At 44.0% G+C, this 26,246-nt stretch overlaps 1 protein-coding gene across 1 annotated transcript in view; it reads left to right on the plus strand.

Annotated features, from left to right (window-relative positions):
- TBX15 (T-box transcription factor 15) overlaps positions 1–13,935 on the plus strand; it is a 99,772-nt gene extending 85,837 nt beyond the window's left edge. The window contains exon 8 of the mRNA XM_082498522.1: positions 12,922–13,935. Within this exon, the coding sequence (XP_082354648.1) occupies positions 12,922–13,706 (785 nt within the window). The 3' untranslated portion in view covers positions 13,707–13,935. The remainder of the gene's footprint in view (positions 1–12,921) is intronic.
- The last annotated feature ends 12,311 nt before the right edge of the window (positions 13,936–26,246 follow it).

Below are 26,246 nucleotides of genomic sequence, written 5' to 3' on the forward strand. Positions count from 1 at the left end.
GCCAGCTTGGAAAAGTTAGCATTAGTGTGTATTGAGAAATGAGTAGCTGACTGATCTCAAAGCTGACGTGATAACTGTGAATACAGCATCAGGTGAGGACAGTCCTAGTGTTGCTCTGCAGAGACTGGTTCCAGTACTAACTTGTCCAGAACTAAATGAAAGACTGCAGTTGCTAAAAGGTACAAATCTCATTAAGACTGCAAAGTGGTCAGTAATGATGAGGACGAAGGTATGAAGGGCAATAGAGATTGCTTGGTAACTTGCACGCGTTCAAACAAAGCATCGCTTTTAGTTCAGCCAGATACAATATCATGTGTCTAGAAACAAAATGTAGGACATACGTACCCACTGAGTGTGCTGGAAAGTGCTGGCACCGTCAAGAATTTGGAGGTCTCAGGGGATAAGCAACTGCACAGGCAAGGGACAGTGTATGTAATGCCATGATAAAAAGGGACATGATCTTTGGTATAGAAAAAAAATAGGGGTGAGAAGCAGGGAAACAATTTCCTAGCTGCGACGTTACAATATAGTCTTCTACTGTATGTATTTTTAAAGGGTGGAAAGAGATTGAAGAGGATTCAGGGAAAAAAAAAAAGTAGAATTACTTGTTGGATGCAGAAGATGCCTGAGAATTTTTTGCATAGTTAATCAAAAAGAAGATCAAGTAGCGAATCTTTACAGCCTATACTATTTTGCAGGGACAAGAATATGTGGTAGCTTTGTGTCCACCATCTTCAGTAGACTCTCGTGACTGCAATTTCCATGTTTTTATGACACAACTGTGTGGAACATTCAAGTATCTCTGATTTTTCTACTCTAACTGAATGTTCATCCCTTTTTGTGGGATGCTAAGAGAAAAGGAGAACAGAAGTTCCCCCTCATCCACCTTCTTCATACATTTAATTGTTTTACAGGTTTTTATGTCCTCCTCCTGTTCTTCTCACAGTGAATAGCACCAGTCATTTAATTTCAAGTGGGAAGTTTTCCAGGTCCTAAATCGTTTCTTTAAAAAACAAGTCTGCACAGAGCATTCCAGATGCATCCACATGATACAATTATCTAAAGGTATTATAATTTTTTCCACATTATCCTTTCTGCCGTTCAACATACATCCTAGTGCTTTGCTCATTTGTTTGGCCCAAGTTGTATGTTGAGCAAGGGCCACAGTGACACACCGAATCGATACTCAGCGCACTGGATGCAGCTGTTTCATGCAGGGATTAAATAACTTTCTAATCTACAGAATGATAGGTTTCAGCTGCCACACAAACTGAGAGCCTGATATCACAACCAGTCACACAGATGCCTCGTGCGGCTGACTCTAGCGGCCCGTGAGCTTTATTTGCATGTGTTGCCATTGAAGCAAAGCACATCAGTAAGTCTCTGCAGGTCTGTGACCTCAGTCGTCACCAATAGCGACCATAGTCCTACCAAGAAGAAGAACATGCTGTTTCTGTCAGTGAAACCCTCTGGCCTGAGAACAAAACCTCTCTTTTGGAGCATGTAGTCCAAAAGCCATTGCAGCTTTACGAGGGCAATCACCATGTTTGACACAATCACAGCAGATCTGCAGCCAGTTTGGAAAAAAAAGTCCTCCCTGAACAAAACCTTTGCAAGAAATGCTCAGAAAATGGCAGTCCAGGAAAGGCAGACCTTCTGGAGCATGATGTCACCCGTTCTTGCAGTTTACTTATTACTATGGAAAAAAGGGGCTTGGGATTATTGAATACACATGGAAATGAGATGTGGTGCAAGCCAAGAATCTATTAAAGTCTTTAATTGGAATATATTTTCAAAATTTAGATTGAACCTCATCCAGATTCTCATTATTAAAAATATGTGGCTCAGTTTCTTGATTTTAACAGGGAGCATGAAAAAAAAAGAAGAAGAGAGAGGGGAAAAAGAAAATAAGAGTTCCAGTACCTCTGGATTGTGTCACTTTCCAAGAGTAAAAAGAGCTATTGCTGGCTTCTATGTGATATACAGTTTCCCAGAGGATATTGCGATGAGCAGATCGCTATCAGTGACTGTAAGTTTTGCCAGGGCATAGAGACTAGAAAGGAACTGTGACAATACTAGAATAGTGATCAGTATCCAATCCTTCCTGCAAAAGCTGATGGTTTATGCAAGAAGTAAAACTGAAGGTACACTGGCAGCTGGAAAAAAGAATTGACTCCTAAGCAAAATTTCAGGACGACTATGAGAGTCACATGGTGTGGTATATCACCAGGTTTACAACACATAAAATTTTACTTCACCATTAAATTACTGTTTTGATACGTGCATACTATATCTGTAGGAGTCAAACATCTTCACTTTGACTGGTGAGTTCTCAAGGCAGCTTTCCTTTCAAAAGAGGTTTCTTTGCTTCAATAGGTGCCTTTGCTGAACTGTACCAATTGCTTTCAGTAGATTCAACCCGTTCTCCATCAAATTGAGCATCTGTATTGATCTTGGACTGGAGACCTGAAGTAGAGAGGCCACCTGTTAGAGAGTGCAAAATTGTCCTTAATGATCGTTGAGATTAGTATCAAGAGCTTGAAATTCGTCTGAAAGGGTACCGGAGGCACAGAGGGATCTGCTTCTTGCTGGTAGGACAGCTGTTGCTAGCTCTGGTATCAGCAGGTATGCTGCTATCTCTGGAGCAGCATGCATGTACAAACTGGTGATTGAGTACAGCTCCTACTGTCTTCCTCTGAGAGGGAACATCGTAATCCTGCACCCTTGTGTCAACAAGGATATGCACAAAAGGCTCCCTCTCCTCTGCATGGAAGAGGTTCAGTCTTCTCATTTACTGCTGGAAAGGAACGATGTTTTCTTGTAGTAGCAATGAGTCCAGACAGACCCTAAGGCTGCATGATGTATCAGCAGACTGGAGACAGATACCCTGAGCTGAGGTGTTGCTGTTTTTCCAGATTCCCTGTCTGTAAACATTGCCCTTTTTGGGCAGACATCACCTGTCTTGCCAAAGTTCTTCTGTACTATTTGTTACTCATTTCTTCTTTGGTTTAATACAATTCTCTGTGTTGGGTGTGGAGCTCAGAGAGCTGCCCTGATTGCACCCGTCTGAAAACAGTATTGTGAATGCACAAATGTGTATTGGTGTTAAATGGAGGGAAGACTGAGCCCTCCAGAACTTCATCTGAAGGCATCAGAGGTGCCTTGATGCAGAAAGAAGCAAATAACTGTTGAGATCCTTTTGGCTTTATCTGAGATCCCAGATCCCCAAAACAGGGTCTCCCAAAAGGGTGGAGCTGCTGATGTCAAAGGAGGCTGAACACCCTATGAATACAGCTGCTTGGCCACTTGCCTCTTGACGGCAGCCATCGATTCTCTCAGCAATGCCACCAGGAAAATCTGGATGCTGCTTCCCTTTCAAAATCAGTTGTGAACGGTCTAGGCTATTGGCAGAGGTCAGATATCTGGGTTTGGTCTCAATTATCTTCTTGATTCTTTTGACCTTGACGAGGAGATTGGAAACAGAGGAGTTGTTGCCAGAGTTATTGGGATCAAGAGCTGGTTTCTGATGCATACTTCAAATGGCTAGTAGATTGCCTCATCTAAACGAAGCAACAGGGAACAAATTGTTCCAGCGTCGTCTTGGTTGAGCTGCAGACAGTTTTTCTTTAGGGAAGGGGTGTTTCTGGTGCTTCGAAGTCTTATCTTTCACAGCGAAAAGCTAAAATACCCTCCCAGATGTGACATGCGGGGCTGAGAGTCAAAGTCTGTGCCTCTCCTTGATGACCTGAAAGGAGCCCGAAGCACTCCGTTACTCCCTGGAGGTGTTTACCCCGAAGTCTAATTACTGAAGCCTAAATCTCTATTATTTCATGGGCGGTGATCAGATTTCCCAGCAATGAATGGAGAGGGACAATGATACTTTGAAGATTTGCACAATTTCCTCAGAGTGGCACATTATTTTGTCGCGAGGAAAAAGTGGCGTGTGCTTTGAGCTCGGCACAATACCGAGACAGTGTTCCTCAGTTCAGAAATTTTGAACCACAGTGCCTCTGGGGTTCTGTAGTCATTTAATGTATTTTTTTATCATTTAATGTGCTGGAGCTTCCAGGGCCTGCGCTGACCCAAAGCAGACTCCATCAAGAATGGCAGGAGAGGTTTGCAATTCAGTTTACATTTGTCAACACCAAAGAAATCGCCACAATTTCAGTTAATCTCAGCTGGAAAGTTGCAGCAGTTTCTGTTGTGACTTTCTGAAGGATTTGTGCCACGGTCCTTTTCTGCATCCTGTTTTTATTCAGTGTCACCTCCTGGGGTAGCTTTCATTACGTGACCCCCTTGTCAATGTCTGTGCCCAGCTGGTGGTTGTAAATGTAAGGAACAGTGCGTAATTATCACTGGTGAGCAATTTTGCCCGCTAAAGTGGGGTGCTCATCATCCTCCAAGCCTGAGTTGATTTGATCTGTCTGTACTTGAAGAAGGGAAACAGGAGACGTTTCTGTAGGAGCTGATGTACAGTTCACGAAAGTGCTGCGTGCACCGCGTTACAACTGTCTGCACATAAGACAGAAAATCCCATCCAACAGGCCTTCTCCTGAGGCAGTGGGGAGCTGGCCCAAGAATACCATGTGTTTATATGAGGAGCAGAAACCCTTGTATTAAAGACAGTCTGAGGGGACTGAGAAGTGGATGTTGTCTCTTACCTTTGGGAAAGCTCTCTTGGTGCTCTGCATATAGATGGGAATCACATGTCCTGAACTGTACGTTTTGTCTACATTAGAAAAAGGGTTGTTTTTTCCTATTAGATCTTGGAACAATTTTATCTCGGAGGATGACTGAGGCAAGTTTTACCTCTAACTTTCTGACTGCTCAGTTTGTGTTGCAGAAATCTGTAAGAGCTGGAGGGAACTAAAGTATTATTCTGGGTTGTTCTAGATTTACCATTAATTCCAGTGATTCTCATAATTTGAGGCAAACTTATAAAAAAGATCCTTCTCTATAATTTACTAACCTTAAAATTTCCTTTCATTCCTCACTTTTGTGCCATATAGTACATACTTTCCCCTTTAAATCTATTGCTGCAACCATCTTTTTTTGCGCTCTGTGGGCTGTATCTCAAAGAACTACAAAGCACTCTTTATGTTTCCCCTACCAACCCAGCGACTTGGCATGCGGTAGATTTTGGGTCTCATTCGGGCCTGTTAAAAATTTTACCAGCGGATTCGTAATTTGATAATTGGCCAAGGGCTCTAGAGAGAAAACAGGCAGCTACACTCTGCAAAGACAGAAATGGCTCTTATTCCCGTGAAAAAGGAAAGTTTTCATTCCTAGAAACAGGTTAAAAATGAAGAAAGAGTCCAGCACATCACAAACCAGGAGTCCCTGCCCTTGCTTGGTGAGAGGACGAGAAAGAGGTACCAAAGCTGTTTAGTTTTCCAAAGTGATGAACTCAGAGGGGTAGTGGTGGCGCAAGAAGGATGTGATGAAGAATCTTTCAGTCCTCCTGAAGGCTGTGGGTTTGAGTTTTGGAAAACTAGGAATGGAAAGAGAAATCTCAGGCTGTCAGTTATACTTGCAAGGCAAAAGTTGTCATGGTATGTGAGAGCAGGAGTGACACCTGATTTTGTGGCATTTAGATACCTGCAGATGCAAGTAGGTGTTGAGCAGAACTGAGGCACGTGCTGCTTGAAGCGGGTTTGTGCTAGGCCTGGCTCTAAAAGGACGTGAGATCAGATGATTACAGTGGCACCCTCTGGCCTCATAACCTACCAGTCAGATGACCCAATGATCTGCACAAACCCTCCCTCATTACCATCTCAGATTTCCACCTTTAGGCAAGTACTTAATTTTGTTCTGCAACCGAAATTACAGTAACTTGAAGACAGGGAGTAAGTTTCATAAGCCATGCCTAGGGTGCATGCACGTGTGACTGCACAGAACAGGAATGGAATTTTACCTTTTTGTTCAAATTTGTTTTCCTGCATGCATGCCATCACATTTATATACTGTTGTCTCCAAGGGTAGAACATTGCAAAAAACTGGGAAGAGTTGGTCTCTCACATGGTTCAGAAATTCTCTTTACATATGTGTACGTGTCTGTAGAGCCTTCGCAAAAATCAGACCTTTCAGGAGCGACTTAGAGTACGTCTGCATGGACAGGCTTCTCTGTCTGTGCTCCATGCTGGCCAGACACATGCCAGCTCCCAGCCAGCTCCATTTGGAAAGCTGGAGACCTGCATTAGCGTGGCTCTGTGCCCAAGTGAATATAAACTGCCTCTCAGGAGGGCTTATTAGCTCAAGCAAAGCACCAGGAGGAGAACCGTGAGCCAGATGAATGACTAGTGGCCACAGCCTCTCTTTCCCGCACCCTCAGGTGCTTGGACACATGCCTATCACATGGTGGAGATGCTGACGTGTTGGGCGTGTGTCAGAAGAGGGGCTGTGGCTCCTCCAGGGGACTGATCAGCAAGGCCGGGCACTGATCACTCCCAAGCATCTAGCCTTCGCACTAGGTCCTGCTCACATCTGAAGGTGGGAGAAGATGGCTGGGCTGAGGCTGTGGGCCAGACACTGTCCTGCTGGGCTGAGTACAGCCTCTGAGCCGTAGGCTGGCCATGCTGAACCTGCAGGCCATATCTGTCGCCATGATAAGCTAAACTACCATGTAGGTGGAAGTGGGCCGAGCTGTTTAAGAAGCATTTGCACTCACAGCATGCTAACTTAGTGCTAACTGACACATCAAAATTTAAATTCTTAAGACAAATCACCTTGCGCTTCCCATCCTTGTTAGAAAGCCAAGGCACAAGCTCTGAGCTCAGCCACATCTGTTCTTATCGATACAGCGAATACTGGGTTATCACTGTCTGAGCCCAACCACGGCGAGAGCTGGAGGCTGCTGATGTGGTCAGATAATGGTGGTGATCAAATTGCCCAAACTGCTCTAAAGCTCTTGCCTGTTGCTGTCTGATGAGACTTTACCGTTGCACAGGGCATTGCCCTCATGTTCAGATGTCTTGTGCTGACTGCAGCTTCAGCTCGCGCTTGCTCTCCTCTGCACTAAGCAAGGACTTCAAGGACTGAGAGGTTTGTATGGAGGCACTGCAGGTGATGGTAGTAACCCATGCCTGGAAACATTAGCAAGGAAAGTACACTGCAGTTGAGTCCAAAGTGTGATTTATGTGAACCTTTCAGATAAAGGAGGTTGGGATAAGCTGTGGGTCAACTGACTAGTGTGGTGTCATTCATAAGAGAGATCCCAGAAATTTTTCCATGCACAATTGCTTCAGGCTCCCTTGGCACTGATGCTCTCCCCCCTATCTCCCTGTTGCCAGAAAGCTGCCTTGGCTAACGCTGGCTGCTGACAGATGTGTTTTCCATCTACACTGCAGTGTTAGAAATTCTCTACGTGACTTGCCCTGTGTGGAAGAGGACCCCTTTGCATTTCAGACACCCTGGCATGCTGAATGCTTCAAGAATGCTGCAGCCCCATGGCACATCATACCCCTGGACTGGGTATGTTTGGGCTTGCAGTTTACCCTGAAAGCATCCTTAACACAAGCTCAGTCTAGGTAAAGACAAAAGCAAGGGTTTATTTGGAACATATAGAGGGACAGCACTGTTACCAAGGCTTAGAAGGACACAGGTGACAGGAAGGAAAGACTAGTCATAAGCTACTTAAGATGAAATTTTGATGGCAGTTCTTATTTATATCCAGATGAGAAGCTGTAGTTTCTTCCCTAAACCTTGTGGGTGAGTATTTGACACTGGTGCACTGCCACCATTTCTATATGGTGTTCACAAGATGGAATGCTGGAGCGGGGAAGAAGGTTTCCATTTACATCCCACCCTCTCCACAGTGTTTCCCTGTCTTACACCATGATTTAATTCTTCTTTTTCCCATCTCCCCTCTTTACCAATGATTTCTCACTTCTTGGTCCATGTCATGGTTTGGGCTGGGCCAGCCACTGGGTGAGCAACAGATGCGGTTTTTGACCTTTCTTGCTCTAGTTGATTCTCCACTCCCGCTCCTAGGAAATGCTTCTGTCCCTTTGATAACGCCAACTTAGTTATCACTTGTATGCCCAGACAGAGAGCAGGCTCCTTCCAGGGTGGCACCAGTGCTTGGCTAAGCCCTGGACATAACGGCAGGACACTGTGAGGATGGACACTTTCATCTGCCATGCAGGGCAGGGTTCAGATACAAAGGAAGGGGGGCTGAAGTGACGATCCTTTCATTTTATACAAATGTGACGTGCTAACTGCACATACCTGGGACTGATGTATGCAGGGCCAGAAATGATCTTCAGAAGGCCGGACACAACAGTAATTAATCACTCTGGAATCATGATACGTGTGGAGGTGAGAGACACGGTGACATTCATAGTAAATGCTATTGGTGGTGGCAATTATTTCTGGAGCAATATGGAGCAGAGAAAAGGAAAAGCGGAGAATTATTGAGCGATTCATTTTGTTCTTCCTTAAATGTGGTTTCACTTGACTTAAACCAGACCTAAACATAGCCTTGTGTATCAGTTTAACTAGATTGGTTCGTATCCATGCCTTCCATTAAAACGACATATACATCTGTGTATCTGAGACTGTAGAATGGTGTGGATATACTTGCTGGGCTTACTGCCATCTCTAAGGGTATTTGGCTGACTTTGTAACTACTGCGGTCCAAGTTATAACTGCACAAAAGTCCAGGTTGCTTTTGGCCCGCACTTAGTGCTGCCAGCAAGGATGGATCAGAAATATCGTTCAGAGTAGAGCTGTTTGCCTTCTGAAGAGGGTGAGCTGAGATGGGCCTTGCTTTGTACTGTTTTCCGTTCCCCTTAAAGGTGTAAAGATTATTCTGCAGATGATCAGGAACTTCAGGCTTCTGCGTTATGCTCTGTGGTAGCTGAAGTGTGGTGTGTCCTGTGCCTATCGTTGGTGTTTGCAGCAAAGCATTCTTGAAAGACACTCATCAGGTCTGGCATTTGCTCCCATTGACAGATTTCTCATCTCCTTTTAAACCCATCTCTCGTTTTAAAGTTACGGAGAAAAAGAAAAAAAAATCTGGTTTTGCTTTGTTTCCTAATTACTGTGTTGTCACTTCAGGGTTTTTCTGTTGGCCTACAAATAGGGATAGTCCCTCTTTTGGGGTAACCTGAAATGTGCAATTCAGTGTTTCAGTTTTGGAACCATTGAGAATATCTTGTAACTGCTAATCAGAGATCTCTACTCTCTGTGGAGTCAAAGCCTCAGTTATGGGTACGACTCGATTGTAACTCCTTAGCAGATGTTTAAAACCTAATGCTTGAGGTAATTGGTGTGTGTGCTTTTCTCTTGCATAGTTTTTAAAGGTTAACTGTGGGGTAAAGGAAGACTGAAATGAAGACATTGTAGTTAATAATTTATTGTACATATTTTATTTCAAACAGATCATTAAATGCTCATACATCTTTACATATGTATTTTTACTTATTCTCCAGGCACTGTCAGCACGTAAGTCACTGTCTGAAGTTTGTTCATGAAATATGTGGTGTAAAGAATCAAGTGTGGAATTACTGCGGGTTAAATACATCTCACTTTGTGCTGTATTTGTTTTGTGATTATGTGACCTCTGTATTTTGAGCTTTGGTAGCTAAGTGATGATATATGAACTCAGCTGTCTGCCTGCCCTCTCTGTCAGAGGTTATCCTCTTTAGTGCAGGGCTAACAGGAAAATGTGTGTCTGTAGTTGTGCACCTCAGTTCAAACTTACCTTTATTAGCAATTTCAACCAAAATAGACTTTGCAATGAAATTACTTGTGCAGAGGCAGACACTCCTTTCTGCCTATCTTGCTGCAGTATTGACAACCTGTAACAGAGAGACAGGGAGAAAGCTGGAGGAGATACCATCTTAACTTACCACAACAAAATTAGCCAGAGATTGTCTATCATAGACTTTAAATGAACCAAGGAAGTGTACCTTTTAAAATAAATACTAAATTAGAAATTCACACAAAAAGTCTTTGAACTCTAGAGCAAAAATACACTAGCAAGTTTGAGCATTTCAGTGTTGTCAAGAAGGGAATATAGAGAGCCCATGATGCCATTTGAAACTTCAAATTTCCTCATTAATTCTAAGGGTGATTTGACTTAATGTTTCTCTTTTGTGCTTCTGAATGAATGTCAAAAGGAGTCAGTGGCTTAGCAATAAGCATTCATCCCCATGGTTGGTAATGGGAATGAGGCTGTGCTTATCCGAGGCTGTGCTTATCCAAGGCTGTTTTTCTTCTTTTTTTTCTGGCTCTTGTTTCAAAAATTTTGTAAATTAAAAAATCCCAAATATTTTTAGTGTCTCAAAGTTATTTTTTTTCACTCTAATGCCCCATTCTGTTTCATTCTAGGTGTGTTAGAAAGAGCTATCATAGAATCATAGAATACTTTGGGTTGGAAGGGACCTTTAAAGGTCATCTAGTCCAACCCCCCTTCAATAAGCAGAGACATCTTCAACTACATCAGGTTGCTCAGAGCCCCATCCAACCTGACCTTGAATGTTTCCAGGGATGGGGCATCTACCACCTCTCTGGGCAACCTGCTCCCGTGCCTTACCACCTTCAGAGTAAAAAAATTCCTTCCTTATATCTAGCCTAAATCTACCCTCTTTTAGTTTAAAACCATTACTCCTTGTCCTATCACAACAGGCCCTACTAAAATGTTTGTCCCCATCTTTCTTATAACCCCCCTTTTCGTATTTAAATCTTGCAATAAGGTCTCCCTGGAGCCTTCTCTTCTCCAGACTTAACAACCTCAGCTCTCAGTTTTTCTTCACAGGAGAGATGCTCCAGCCCTCTGATAATTTTTGTGACCTTCCTCTGGACCCGCTGCAACAGGTCCATGTCTTTCCTGTACTGAGATATAATCTCACTTACATTCTCACCATCATATACTGACACAGAACCTGTCTTTCTAGTGCAACTCTTAACCATTACCATCACCTATTCTCTTTTCATCAAGCAGCACTGCATTCAATGCCTCCCCCACTGCAGCAGACCTGGCCTGGTCTCAAAATCCTTCTGGATTTTTTCTACAAGGCAACACAAGAGAAAGCTGTCCCTCACTTTAGATCCTCAATGTGCAATCTCTACCTTGGTTAAATTTCAGCTGCCCACTCTAACGCCCTCTTTTCCAGTCCCTTTCCTCTCACCTGTAAGTTTCTAGCCTGCCCAAAATGCTGCCTCACCAACTGTCTTCCTAGTTCCTCTGGTTCTGCTTATCCCCTGGTCAAATCTTTTCACCAGCACCTCTTTGCTCCTTTTACAAGAGTCTTTGGGGAACTACAGGCCTGTCAGTCTGACCCTGGTGGCAGGGAAGGTTATGGAGCGAATCATCTTGAGTGTCATCACATGGCACATACAGGACAACCAGGTGATCTGGCCCAGTCAGCATGGGTTTATGAAAGGCAGGTCCTGCTTGACTAACCTGATATCCTTCTATGACAAGGTGACCCACTTAGTGGATAAGGGAAAGGCTGTGGATGTTTTTTACCTAGACTTCAGTAAAGCCTTTGACACAGTTTCCCACAGCATCCTCCTGGAGAAACTGGCTGCTCATGGCTTGGACAGGTGGGGTAAAAACTTCACTGGGTAAAAAACTGGTTGGAAGGCCAGCAGGCCCAAAGAGTTGTGGTGAATGGAGTTAAATCCAGTTGGCAGCCAATATTAGGAAAAATTTCTTCACCAAAAGGGTTATCAAGCACTGGAACAGGCTGCCCAGGGAAGTGGTTGAGTCACCATCCCTGGAGGTATTGAAAAGAAGTGTAGATGCGGGGTTGAGGAACATGGTTTCGTGGTGGACTTGGCAGTGTGAAGTTAACAGTTGGACTTGATGGTTTTAAAGGTCTTTTCCAACCTAAACGATTCTATGATTCAGTGTTAGTTACCCTAATACAGAAACGGGATCTCATGCAAAGGGAATCATTCAAATGAAAAAAAAATATGTTTCACACCAGAAAACTGCGTTCCTTCAGCACAGAACTGATTTTCCTGGTTGACCAAGGAAGCTTCCTCTAACTCCAAATTTTGCCCATAAACAATCTCTTCTCAAGCTCACAATTGTGCCATCAGCTTCTTCATATCACTTACTTTCAGTTTGTTACTGTTCTTGGTAGCATTACGCAGTATCGTTTTCCCAGGTCAGAACATGTGAGCACCCCTGCCGTGCAAAATAATCAATTATATCATTCATAGCATAAATAATATATAATACATTGATATTACCGACATGCATATATATCAATATTTTGTTAACACCAGTGGTACAACATATGGAATCCCTTTTAAAGTTAAAGCACATGATTGAAAATCCTGACACATCCCCTTTCTCTGCTTGGTGGAACAGGCTATAGCTTGAAACTGTGTCCCTTCATTTTAGTGTTACTTCTGGTTTAAATCAGTATCAGTGCATCACAAACCATCTGAAAAAACTGTTGGACAATGCAGAAATCCAACATGCTTTCAGCCGCTTTCCGCCACAAGCCCCCAGAGAGGATGATAAAGCATATTTGTAGTGGGGCCATGCAGCCCACTGACTGGTGGTCTTTTTGCAGAGCAGGAGAGGGAAACAAGAGGGTTTTTTTTTTTTTTTTTGAATGGACAAGATAAACATGCCTGGAAATGGCAGATATCTTGACCGGTGGAGCAGAGCTTCCTTGCATCTTCCCACTGCCTTCGATTGCTCTGTGGCCTGCTTGCTTCCCTCTCCTATTTTCAAAGGGAAGAAAACCTCCATTGAAAAACAAAATCATAACAAAAAATCAGCAGGAAAGACCAAGGGATGCTATTAATAAAGTGAGGGCTCTTGCCAAGAAAGTTTTCCAGCGGCCATTTTACCACCCTTGTTTCTTTATTAAACTAAGCTGTTTTTTAATGAGACTGTCTCGTTTTGCAGATGTGGTTGTGGGCTCTGAACATCCTCCCATGTGTTTTGTTTTGCAGGAGGCAGCACAGGCACCTCCCCGACCACCTCCAGCACGGGGACCCCGTCGCCCTCTGCTTCTTCTCACCTTCTCTCTCCATCCTGCTCCCCTCCAGCCTTTCATCTGGCCCCCAACACTTTCAACGTTGGCTGCCGGGAGAGTCAGCTGTGCAACCTCAACCTGTCTGATTATCCCCCGTGTGCCAGAAGCAACATGGCCGCCTTGCAGAGCTACCCAGGGCTGAGCGACGGTGGCTACAACCGGCTGCAGAGTGGCACGGCTTCTGCCTCACAGCCCTCTGAAACCTTCATGCCTCAGAGGACTCCATCCTTGATCTCAGGAATGCCGACTCCTTCCTCCCTGCCCAGCAACAGCAAGATGGAGGCATACAGTGGCCAGCTGGGGTCCTTCCCCAGCTCCCAGTTTCAGTATGTCATGCAAGCAGGCAGCCCTGCCTCCACCTCCTCCTCTTCACACATGTTCGGTGGTGGCCACATGCAGCAGAGCTCCTACAACGCCTTCTCCCTGCACAATCCCTACAACCTCTATGGATACAATTTCCCTGCTTCCCCCAGGCTGGCGGCGAGCCCGGAGAAACTCACCACCTCCCAAAGCACTTTACTCTGCTCTTCCCCGTCCAGCGGGGCCTTCGGAGAGAGGCAATACCTTTCCACAGGAATGGATCACGGGATGCACATGATCAGCCCTCCTTCCAGCAACCAGCAGACGGCCAACGCCTGTGACAACAGACAGTACAGCGCAGTTCAGGGCTCTTCCTCACAGATGTCTGTGCACATGGTCTAATAAGCCGTGCATCTCCTTGGCATCGAAGGCAGCTGGACCTTCGTCGTTTCCATGGGTAAACCCATCCCAGTACCTTTTCGCCTTCAAACTTATAGTGGAACTAGTATTGTAATGATAAACAAGAACACAAGCCACCTAGGTATGCACCACCAAACCTCGTGGAAAGCCTTGACTGACAGCCATCGCAGCTTGTTGTAGCCCAGGTCCTCCAGACCAGGCACGGAGCGTCTGCTCTTTCTGGACATTGCAGAGAGAAGGGCATGACTTTAATGAGAAGCTGGAGGGAAGCAGCTGAATATACCATTTATGCATTAACTCTCAGCTTGTGTGAGCTCTCAGCGTGGAGGGAGCCGTGTCCGTGTGCTGTCTCCTCCGTGTGTCAAAGAAAGGCAGTCTCCCAAGGCTTCGTCCTCTGAAGCTGCACTGCTTAAAGACCTCCCCCTTCCCAGACCATCCCTCACTGCTGGAATGGCTCAGCCCGTTTCTGAAGCCAACAGCAGCCCACGGCTCCTTCTCCCGCTGTAGCACAGGAATGGCACTGCTGGGCTGGAACTTCTCCTCCCAAAGGTGTTTCTGCATTTTCACCACGGCTCTGCTCGACCAGCGGTTTCTTTGTGAGGGTTGAGCTTACCAGCACCCATCCTGCAGATGTAGATGGGAGAGAGAGAAGAGAGAGAAAAGTTTTAACCCACAAGGGAGCCTCAGACAGAAGCAGAGACTGGTCTTCAGAAAGATGCACAGGGGAGAGGGGGCTCAGCTCCTGTTGACGTGACCCGAAGTGATGCACCCAAACCGAACGGACGACAGCCTTTGTGGGGCACATGTATGCCGTAGCACTCAACCCAATGGGAGGAAACTCTCCAGACTGAGCTCACGGGGAAGAGCAGTGAGAAGAGAGAGCCCTGCTCTACAGAAGTGCAGCCGGCCTCCCTCACTTTGCATGCAAGAGTTGCCATAGAAAACCATTAGCATTTCAGTAACAGTGAGGTCGAGTATTCGCCAACCCCCCGCCTGCCACATGACCTCTGTTTAACCAAATAGATCATTGCCTTTTGACATCTTTCTTTTCTTTTCTGGTTTTTTTTTTTTTCTTCTTCTTCTTTTTTTTTTCCTTCAAATCCTTTAAAAATAAGAAAACAATTGTAGCTTGGTGCAAGCTATGCATTTAAGTTGTGTGAAAATGCAAATACCAAGTAACAGAATACAGATATTATTGAGATTTGTTGTGAGGTGTTGTAGATAAATGTATTTATATGCCTAGTGAGGGATTCAATATTATGAATATAAAAGAGGGCAATAAAAATGGTATGTAAAATATGTATGAAGAAAAAGGTGTATAAAGATTTGCCCTATGCACGGAACTCTGTTTCTAAGTGCCAAGCACAGAATGCGCTAAATAAATCTTTGCAATTGTTTCCTCTGTGTTTTCCTCTGTCTGTAAGGCTTCCTCAGTGGTCTTCCAGAGACAGACATTTTCAAAATACTGTCACGCGTGTTTGCACAACAGAGGAAATGAAGACACGGTGCTAAATTGTGAAGTCCAGGCAATATTACAATAAAAATAAAAATTCTGTCTTCTCAAGAAATTTTAAAAATTGAGTGCTTGGGATCTGTAAGGTGCCTGCCTTCACAGGAAGTGTGTCTTATGGACAGCTAGAGTTGTTATTTTGATTGTTAAAGTCTAATAAAAAGTTCTTCAGAATAATTTTTCACAGTTAATACAGAAAATAATACTTTCAAATGACAGTATAATTAGTTTCTCTTTTTTATATGTCATTTTGGGGTATATGTCAGCTTTTCATTTGCACTACGTTTCTAATATGAAATTGAAACATTGACACTGAAAGCAGTGGGGAAGCTGATGCTCCCCCAAACCTGGCTGTAAGTTATGGCTGCAGAGATTACAGCTTTCCTTGTGTATGCAAATTTTTTTTTTTTTTTCTGAACTTGAAAAGCACCAGGAAGGTAGAAAGACCTTGAAGACAAATTTTGCAAGGGTTTCTTAGTTTTTATTTTTACAGGGGAAAATGAATATACTAATGCCGTTCTCAGTTCTGTGCCTAGTCTGTCCGACTGTATTCTGGCTTTTACTGTGTCGAGCTGTGGATGCTTCAGAAAAGGGTTGGAGGGACTATGGATGGGAGTGAATCTGCCCCTCCCTTTGCTGTCTTCTGTTTACCTTGTCTCTACTGAGGTGTCACCTGCTACATTCAGACGCCTCCCGATCTGGCACAACTGAAAAAAACCCAACTTTGATAGGTCTATGAGCCATTCAGTCCTCTCACAGCATCCATTGCTTTATATTTATTGACACCAAATGTCATTATGGTTGTATTGCCTGTTTACTTCGTTTGGCTCAGTCTTTCAGACATTTCTCACAAACATTGCTAAAGCTGACTTTTACGGTTTGGTTTCTCCTACAAGTGCTGCTATGTTATTGCTCAAGCCTTCTCCAAGTGACTGACAATTGATTTTTAACCATCTTCAGGAATGAGTTGATCTCCAATGCTAAAGCTTTTCCATGATCAATATATGTAATAAGCAACATCAACATGCTGCTAGTGGCTCATCACTCCTTTCTCAAGTGCCTTCCTAAGCCCATGTGATTCACTGCCTTCCAGCTTAATGAGTTTGTTCCTGTAAAGCTTCCTCACACATAAGGATGGTGCAGCCCTTTGAATACCAGAGAAAGAAATCACACAGCTCAAGAGCAAAGTATTGCTCTTTCCCATTTATTCTGTTTAATTCTTTGTGAGTGAGTCTGTATTTCAGCTAATAAGAAAATGTGATTTAATGGAATCTAAATCCTTCTCACTACAAAAATGTATGTCTCTAATCTTGATGAAAACAAACAAACAAAAAAAGAATTTAATAAAAAATTATCACTGGAAACAGTCACTGAAGAAAGCAAAATACAGATGTAGGGCACAACCATCAATATTAGCATGAAGAATGGACTCCCAGTTTCCATGCATTTTAGTAGGATTCCATGGGGAAGAGCTTTGCAGTTGTCACCCAGAGTCTTCAACAATATGATCCTTCAAGTTATTGAGCACCCTGTCCCTGATCCAACCAAGCGCTTCAGCGTACTTAGATAATGTTACTCTATCCAATTGCCTTCAGTATGAAGCTTATTGACCTTAGGATGAGCATTTATTGACCGTATCTATTGACCATATTTATAGACATATTTATTTATCTCTTATGTGGCACATATATAAAATGAGAGAGCTTGGTTAGCTACTCCTTCATCTTAGCGTATGTTTAAGTGTTTTGTTGATTCAGGATCAGAATATTCAGCATCAAGACTGAAAACGAACAGGAAAAAAAACTGAGAGAGGCTTCCCTGTCCCAAGATGTAAAGTTGTAAGTACACCAATATGACTCGATGTGAAAGTTATGCTGACAGTCTCTGAGGACTAAAAACAAGCTAGCAGTTAAATGGGGGAAAAAAAATGTAAACTTCTTCCTTGGTTGTCACTGTGCAAAGCAAAAGTAGAGCAGTGTTTGGAGCGCAGCATCAAAAATAACAGGCTAAAGTGTGTTAAAAATATTTACTTAGTGTTCAGTTAGGTGCACAGGTGAAATTGTCCCAGAATAACACTCCTCTGAGCAGACAACCTGCTTAGGGCCTTGACACCCCCCCAGAAACACAAGGTGAGCACTGAATTTGAAGCGGACCCAGGTATGACAAAGGTATCTCATGTACAGCAGTGGCTCTTCTCCCACCACCACCCCCGTATAGGGACAGAAGGCTCTGAGCTATTTGTCACTTTTTATGAGGCTTCCCAGCAGAGAGGTGATGGCGATGGGCAATGGAAGAGATGCACTCGGACCAGTCTGGGAGATCCACTTGGACCAGCTTTCCTGGTGGGCAGCCCAGGTTGCAGTACACACAGCAGCCACCCCTGGAAAACTCCCTTTCCTTGGGCGACTGCCCTAACCTCTTGAGAGCCCTCTTGGCATGGTCATGCTCTCATCCAGGAACTCTTTGATTGCTCATTTGCAAAGCATATGTGCGTGGGGGGCAGAGGCGGCAGTTGTGTGGTTCCTCTCCCCATCCTTCCGTCCCTACTTCACCACGAATATTTGAACCCCTTGGCCAAGTTTAAGCGGCTTTGATAGTGTGGTCACAGTCACAAAGATGTACGTTCTCACATGTTTCTTTAGGGCCCTTATTCATTTTTCCCAATGCAGGGAAGGCCGCTGTGTGACATCTCCTCATTCAAAGAAGCCACACAAGGAACAGGCATCCTGCATGCACATCCTCCCACCCCAAGTTTCATCTGGTATATGCATGTTATTAAATACCAGAGGATCTACCAAGAGCTGCAGAAACCAAAGGGTCTTTACTCCACCACTCCTGGGCTGACGCATTTGCTGTTAGCCTGTGCAGGCCTCTGGCTTCCAGTCCAGGAGAAGAGAAGGCTCTGTATCTCCCAGTTAGATGCTGCAAATTTAAAAGGTGGAACATCAGGTGCCTCTTTGAAGAAGTACTCTTTTTTAAAAGCCCGATCCAAATGCCAGGTAGGGTAATGTAAATCTCGATGATAGGAGATCCCTCATCTTGTAGCACGGGCTGTTCCAAATGCAAACTTGGCAACTAGTTACACAAGTGAAAAGGATGTGGCAAAAATAATCAGAGTGGGTTTGTCAGCTTTATGAAGTTTATTTAACTTCATTCCTTAGCACAGTGACAGGCACAGGATATAAATATTACCGTGACCACAGTCAGCGCAACGGAGCAAAACCAGGACATTGCACTCCAGTGCAACATACTGTTCTTGGAGGGAATGTAAATACTATGTGCTAAAGCAAAATGCTCAGGGCACAAACATAAATACAAATTAAGGTACACAGCCCATGATGTTATGTTAGATATACCCCAGCAAAAATTACAGCAGATGATCTGCTAGTGTGGCTGATTTGTTGCATACTGGGTGAAGCTTTACTGGTGTAGGTGAGGGCTGACAGATAGTCATTTGCCACTAAAAAAAAAAAGTGTTCAGATTTTCAGATTTTTTTTTCCCCCAACACAACTGGGTGCATTGACCCAGAGCACACATCCCATGTCAGACTAGCACTAGCAGATGAGTTTTGCTGGTTGTTGCTTGTTGGGCGTCGTTCTAAACAAAACAACAACAACATGAAAGTGCAGTGAAGGACTGGGCAGAGGAACGCATGCCAATTACATGCTTCAGAGGCACAAGAAATGCAGCTATAAAAGCAGTGACAGAACTTTGTGAGGAGTGTGCTGGTGTGGCCAAGGGGTAATTTGCTATAAATAAGCCAGTTCCCGTCCAAGGAACATCTGACTCCTTCAGCACTTTTTCTTCCTTAGAGAAGCAGCCTGCAGGACCAGGCACTTTGGCCAGGTCTGTAACCCAGCGTTTTGAGTCCACTGATGGGACCATTTTCGAGAGCTTGTCTGTTGGGCAGCCAAGAGGGGTCTGTGTAGCCTGCTGCTGACCCACAAAACTTCTGCTGAAAAAGCAGCTCACTCAGTTTTCTGACTACTCCTTCTAATTTGTCTGTAATTGCTATCCAGGAAAATGTATAGGATACAGCTAAAATCCCTGGAACTCTTTTCAAGGCTTGCTTTGCCATGTGTGTAACTGTTGCTTATCACCCCAGAAGAGTAACAGGACCACAAATGACAGAAGCAGTGTACGGAGCTCACCTCTTTAAATATTAGCTCCTTTCTACAATAAAATTCCGCAATAATTCTAGCCTGCCCAAATGGAGGACCAGACTGGAAAAGAGCAGTTCACGTGGCTGCACGCTGTCCTGTTGCAACAGCCCAGAGATGAACATGACTTCTGTGCTGGATAGTGGTCAGCATGGGCTGATTCAGGGAGGAGCGCTAAACCTCCACTGTAGGGTTAATTGTGCAGTAGTCTATCTCTGGAGCAGTGAGCTCGGCTGTTTTTCTGACTCAATGTGGAACTCATTGCATGCTGTGGGGGAGAAGGATTAGGAGCCTGTATAATTTTACACTGGTTGGAGTTCCTACGGATGCTGTTCTTATTCCAGTAATGTTCTAAATTTGTTGAGCATTTTGGAAGCTCTGACATTCAGCTGGATAATGCTCTTCTCTGCTGAGATAGGGTGACTTCTGCGGGCTGCTCTCGGATGCTTTCACAAGCAATCCTGGGCTCTGTTAAGCCGTGTCTCCCCTTGAGCGTCCAGCACCGTACACACCTCAGGGCACTCTTTTCCAGCTGACTGGATGCAGCAGTACAGCAGAGACACAGTGCTGGCCCAGGTGGGGCTGTGAGCAGTGAGCAGAGAGCATCAGCCCTTCTCTTAGGGTGGTGCTGGTTCAGCCAAAAAGACAGGCTGGCTGTAGTCATTCTCAGTGAAGATGCCTGTGCCTGGGAAGGGCTTTTCCCTCCAGATTGCACAGATGACAGCCCTGGGGACATGCTGCAGCACCTACCGCCTCCCCAGTGCTTCCTTTGTAAGAATCAGGGGTGGCAGGAGGGGTGACATGGCCTCGAGTTCCTCTCCTATCTGAGCTGGTTTATAACATTTCCTTTAATGTGCAGTCAGGTAATTGCACATGAATACAGTGGCATTTTAAGATGGCGTAACTGGCCCTGGAACAAGCACAAAGGAAAACTGCAGTCAGTTTCTTATATTAAATAGATAATGTGGTCTAGTGATTGGAGATGTGATGTAGTTACCTGCATCTGCCTCTCCCAGTAAAGCTGGAACAAGTTGCAGTGCAATTAACCCGGCATAAACTTGCAGCCTGCCAACCATCCAAACCAGGGCCAGCACTGTACTCCATGGTTTATATTATGTTGCTATGCAAAGGTCTGTATCCAGAAATATTAAGACTAGTTACAAAGAAGTATGAACGCAGATGTGTGTGTAAAAGCATGAGAAGAACATGACAACAAGAATTCCAAGAATGGCCTGTACTGATAGCCAGGGACATGATCAACAGCACTGAAACCGGTAAATACTGAGGAATGTGTTGCTTTCACCAAAATCACAACACAGATGACTCAACAGCAAAAAACCTGCAATCCAGTAATGGGAGACTACAGCACACTGCGTGTGCCATTTCTCTTACAGTAACTCCCAACGAGAAGCCAAGCTCTGCTAACAGGCTTCCCAAAATGAGGAAGAAGACAATGTGCAGCAATGTCACCCAAGATTTACAGTGGGTAATTAACCAAGATTCCAAGGTGAAAGCTCAATACCTGTGACTCCTGAAACATACAAAAGACCCATCCAAAACCCAATGCATTGTCAACAGTGAAAAGAAAGCCAGAAGGTGAAGTGAAGGTTCGATGGCAATCACTCCTTGCATGCAAGTGATTCTGCCCAGAATACTTGGAAACATATGTTTTGGATCTTGCGAGTTCCATGTCTGCATTGGCAGTGTCATGTGTGTTAGAAAACTACATAAAAATCACTTCCACTTCTATACAGTCTTCCACTTCATCTACACGACTTCCTACAGCTGTAGTAGGACCCATAAAATACTCCAATTCCTAACTCTGTGAACATTACAAAGTCAAGTTTTACAGAAGACCAGAGAAAACCAACATAAAAATTTGGTGAACTGAGAGAAAAAAAGTGAAAAAGAATAAAAGGTTATGTGAAAGGAGGTTGAGCTAACTTGTAGAAATCTACATAAAGATGAAAAATAAAGTGCACTCATCCAAAATAAGAAAGAACTGGCCATGCACACATAGCAAAAGGGACAACACAGAGTTTGTAAAGATGTTCTGTGAATAACTCAGAATAACATATTCATTCCTTAAACATGAAATGTGCTGTATTACATTTGTTATTTACACTGTATACACTAGTGTATACACTGTTTGTGGCTACTAAATGTATCAGGCAGCTAATCACTAAGCATTCACAATTAAAAGCACATAAAATTGGTTACATTGTCTATACACTAACATAAACGGTTTAATGCTGTGCCTAATTGTTCTTTCTTTACTTAGGGTGACACAAACACCATGAAGTGTGAGGACTTATCTCAGCTGTCTGTCCCTGCAACAGGGGACTTGGGAGGCATTCTCCATCACGGCCATGATCTGGGAAGGAAATGATCTGATTCAAAGAATGTCTAGAGTTAAAAACCTGTCTAATAGTGATTCTTGATTTATCATACTTGTTTTTTGTTGAAAAATGAAGACCCTGGCTCCTGTCTCAGGTCTACTCATGCACAAATCCAAACTGAGGAACTAAATAATTCTGGGGTCTGTATGTTCCACCACACAGGACATGGTGGGGATGTTCTGTAATGGCATGGGAGAAATATAAGGCTGGAAAGATCTGTCTAATGTGACCATAGTTCAAGCTGTCAACTAAGGCTTATAAATAGTAAAAAAGAAGGGGAGCAAAGCTTAGCTGTCATATGGCCTTAGTTCTTTGCCTTCTCCTTTCTAATATCTAAGTCATATTCACCTTGTGACTGTATGAGTGTGCCATGATACCTGATGTGAAGGGATCTGCCAATGTCCATCTCTTCCAGGTCTAAGCTGATAGACTAGTCAGTGTTCATTGTATTGGCATCAATGAACAATATCTATGAAATGCAGCTGTAGCCATCTACAAATCAATGTGACCTACCTTCAGGGCAGCTTGACAGCTCTTGACACTGAGTTTCAGCAATGATTTGCTTTTCACCACATACAACAAGTTATGAAGAGAAGATAGAGCTAGAAAAGGGAAATTCAAGGGGAACACCAAGTAAAGTAGCTTGACAAGCTGAATTCAGCTGTGGAACAGAGACACAGCTCTAAGACTTGGGGAAGTCCTGCAGGAGCAGTCCTGGGTGGGCTGTGGACTAGGTGCCCAGTGCTAATGCTATTTTCCATTTCTAAGTTCAACAGTTCTACAACAGAAGGAGAAACATACAGCATCCATGAGTTGCCCCTACAAGGCAAGCAGAGAGTTCACAGTTTTAATTGAGCTTGAAGCCAAACCTAAAAAATTCTCAAGGTTCATCCATCCATAATATCTATGTTTTTTTCTCCCTTCAACTGCTGCTATAATTGTGCCACTGGGGGGTTCTTTAATTCAGTTCTCCACTACTTTTATCCATGTTTCCCAGAATGCTAACAGCTGCAATATAATGAGATTATTTATGATTTTTAAATATCATCTTGTAATGTATCTCCCAGGCCAGCAAAGCGGCAGCCTAGCAAATCTCACTGAACCAGAGCTGCCTGTAACAATCCCATCAATCCCATAGTGTCCAGCCATTCATTTCCACTTCCTGGCTTCCCTGGCTGCTTCTCACTGCACTTTTTCAGATTTCCTTCTGGAGCTTTTTTTTTTTTTTTTTTTTTTTGCACAGCAATAACAGAAAGAAAAATGTTATTGGCTGCTGGTGTTCAATCCCCCAAGAGGTGTTGCAGCAGGACCCTCTCTTCTAGGACTATTTTGGTGGTGTACAGAGGAAAGAATATAAGTTCTGCCCTCGATGCTGTCCCCAGACACGGACACAGTGACCCAGCGGCCCCTGAAAGGGAGTCTGCAGTGACGTGGATGGATGTGCTCCCACAACCTTCTGGTCCGGTCTCAACAGCAGGCATTTCTTCCAGTCCTGCATTTTTCTCACTCACTTTGGGCCTTTCCCTTTCAGACAGGTACATACTTTAGGGTGAACACATTTCTAATGCTGCAAGTGAAGACTAATCTCCTTCAGTGTGAGAATGAATTGGCCGCTTTTCAGCAAACTTGTTGGGCGTTTATGTCTAAATAGAGACTTTCATATAGCAGCAAAACATAATTTCAGATTTTCCATTGAATTCTATTTTATGTTGATTAATTTTTAAGAGACCTTTTGCTGCTTTGCATAGCCAGAAAATACCTACAACCTCCTCTTTGTGCTAGTACTTGAAAATTTATCCTCCGCTTTCCGTGTCCAAGGCAGTTAGAGAATAACTATGTAATTCCTGTACGTAGTTATGGTCAAGGCAGTGTAGCCCCATTTTACAGACAGTAAAATGAACAAAAGACTCTCCCTTGGCCGTGCATTCCCTACACCATTCTCTGCTCTGTTTATTGTAAAACTGTAACCGCTGGTAGAAGTGATGACAAAGACCTCATCTTTGCCAATTTGGTACTGTATTAAAGGTAATGTTGCTCGATTTATGCTTTCAAAATTTAAGTCGGATGGGAGGAAGTGCGTGCTGTGTGATGACCGACACCACCAAACATAGGTAGTCTGAGCTATATTTCTCATATCGCTGTTGCAACATCACCCAGACATGCGGGCTTAGTGGGACCAAGCTTAGTATTTTATCACCGCCCCACGGCAAAGCGGTGGTGAAAGAGTTTCCAGCTGAGGCTGCGAAGGCTGTGGGTTGCGCAGGCAGGAAAACTTGACCATTGCGTGCTGCTCGGGAGCAGTCCTGCTGCTGGCCAGCAGAAATCTCCAGGGCATACTTGCCAGCTCCTTACCGGCATTCAAAGCTGAAAAGTGCACCCCTGGAAACGCAGAACTCGTGCCGACGGTGCTCTTCAGTTTGGTTTTACTCTCCCTCTGCGTGCGGATAAGCACAGCCCTGTGCCAGCAGCCTCGTGTAGGTGCACAGAGAAAAAGAGACCGTTGTCCAAACAATATGGTATGGAGGGCTGGGGAAAAGGCATGTTGAAAATGTAAAGGACATTTAGGTTAAAGGAAGGTGTGAGAGCTGTAGGAACAGCCAAATTAAAAAAAGAAAAAGAAAAAAAAAGTGAATACTTCAAGCAGCCAAATTAAACAAGACACAATGGGGGCCAACTTTGCCTCCCAGGCGTTTCACAAGCCCACACCCCAAAGTTCAGGGGGTGCTGGAGGGAGAACCATGTGTCCCTCCAGGTCTTATTTAACTTGGCGACGTGTAAGGAACTTTAACTCTTTTGTGACTTGCCTGCTTCTACAGCATTCGCATCTTCCCGTTTTTTGTCTTTATTTCTGGGTGCTTTTTGTTGGATGAGTTTTAAATCCTTTTGAAGACAAATAATTTCTTTCTATTTAGAAAAATAATCAATGGACGCAAAGCATAAAGTCATTTTGGTCATAGTATCTTAGAGGAAAATAGATACAGTATTTTGGAAAGAATTTGAAATGAAAACAGAAAGCCTGATGGGATTTAAATGTAGAAAACCAAAAATTCAGTCTCGCCCCCTCTTTTCCCTCCCCCTATTCATGAGGTCACCATTTCTCATCTCACAGACTATGGCATCTTGCTGGGATCCTGAGGCAGTCACCAGAAAAAGTGTTCTCGCTCCTGAGAGCACAAAGCAGAATCAAACTGGCCAAGAGAAAATAAGCACGGTGGTTTCTTGAAGCTACAAAGAGAGAAACTTGGTAGACTCAGCAAGAAAAAAACATCCAGAAAATGCAGGCAACCTTTCTTGTCCCCTCAAGAATTTGATGCATAAGCATTTGAGAAAAAGGAGACTAGATGAAAACGTGTGAAGTAGTGAATGTGCACTGAAATTCAGCATTGTTGCTTGTAAACAGCTTGATTGTGATGGAATGGTGTGTGCATGCGTGCGTGTGTGCGTACAGAGGATGAGAAGCCGGAGAGGGTCCCTGCACACGCAGGATGCAGCAGATCTCACTTCAGCAAGGTTGGTCCTGCTTGCAAGCACTTTGCTGCAGTGGGTTGGCTCTCTGAAGAGGGAGGGCTGACACTGTTGACGTCTCAGCTCTACTCCTGCTCCTGCAGCAAATGACTTTTCTCACAGCCTTACTTGTACTGCCTCTGCTCAGACCTCAGGACACGGACCTTTGTACATCCCTGGCCTGGTGTGAGCAGCATCTAAGCTTTGCATCCCACGTAACTCTCAGCCCACCTGGAGAGGAAGTGGTCACTCTTCATTGGCCTTGTTTAGCTGCAGATATTTCCCCCTTTTTAATAAATTGTGACCCATTTAGGGGCAAATTGAGAGCACGAGGAAAGTAGGGATTGTGAATATTCTTGTCCCCTTGCAGATTTCTCTGCAGAAAGACCCTGCAAACTCAAAGGACCTCCTGGCCCTATTGATGGCTCCTACTTGCTCTGTCACAGCTCAGAATTGTAGAATATGTTGAATTGAGAGATCATAAAGAGCATCAAGTCCGAGTCCCTGCTCCTCACAGGATAACCTAAAACTAAACCATATGACTAAGAGCGTTGTCTAGACAGTCCTTGAACTCTGACAGGCTTGATGCTGTGACCACTTCCCTGGGGAGCCTGTTCCAGTGACCAACCACCCTCTCAGTGAAGAACTTCTTCCTAATGTCCAATCTGAACTTCCCCTGATGCAGCTTCATTCCATTTCAATAAGAGTAGAGTGGTGAACAAATATGTTAACAGACACTGCTCACATTTAAAGCTTAAGTGATAAAGCAGCAATCTGCTGGTCCCCAGTGTTTATTTCAGGTTCTAAAAACTGTCCAACTACACTATCATAGAATCATAGAATACTTTGGGTTGGAAGGGACCTTTAAAGGTCATCTAGTCCAACCCCCCCCTTCAATAAGCAGAGACATCTTCAAGTACACCAGGTTGCTCAGAGCCCTATCCAACC

The sequence above is a fragment of the Vanellus vanellus genome, assembly GCF_965231255.1.
Source record: "Vanellus vanellus genome assembly, chromosome: 1".
NCBI classification, from domain to species: domain Eukaryota; kingdom Metazoa; phylum Chordata; class Aves; order Charadriiformes; family Charadriidae; genus Vanellus; species Vanellus vanellus.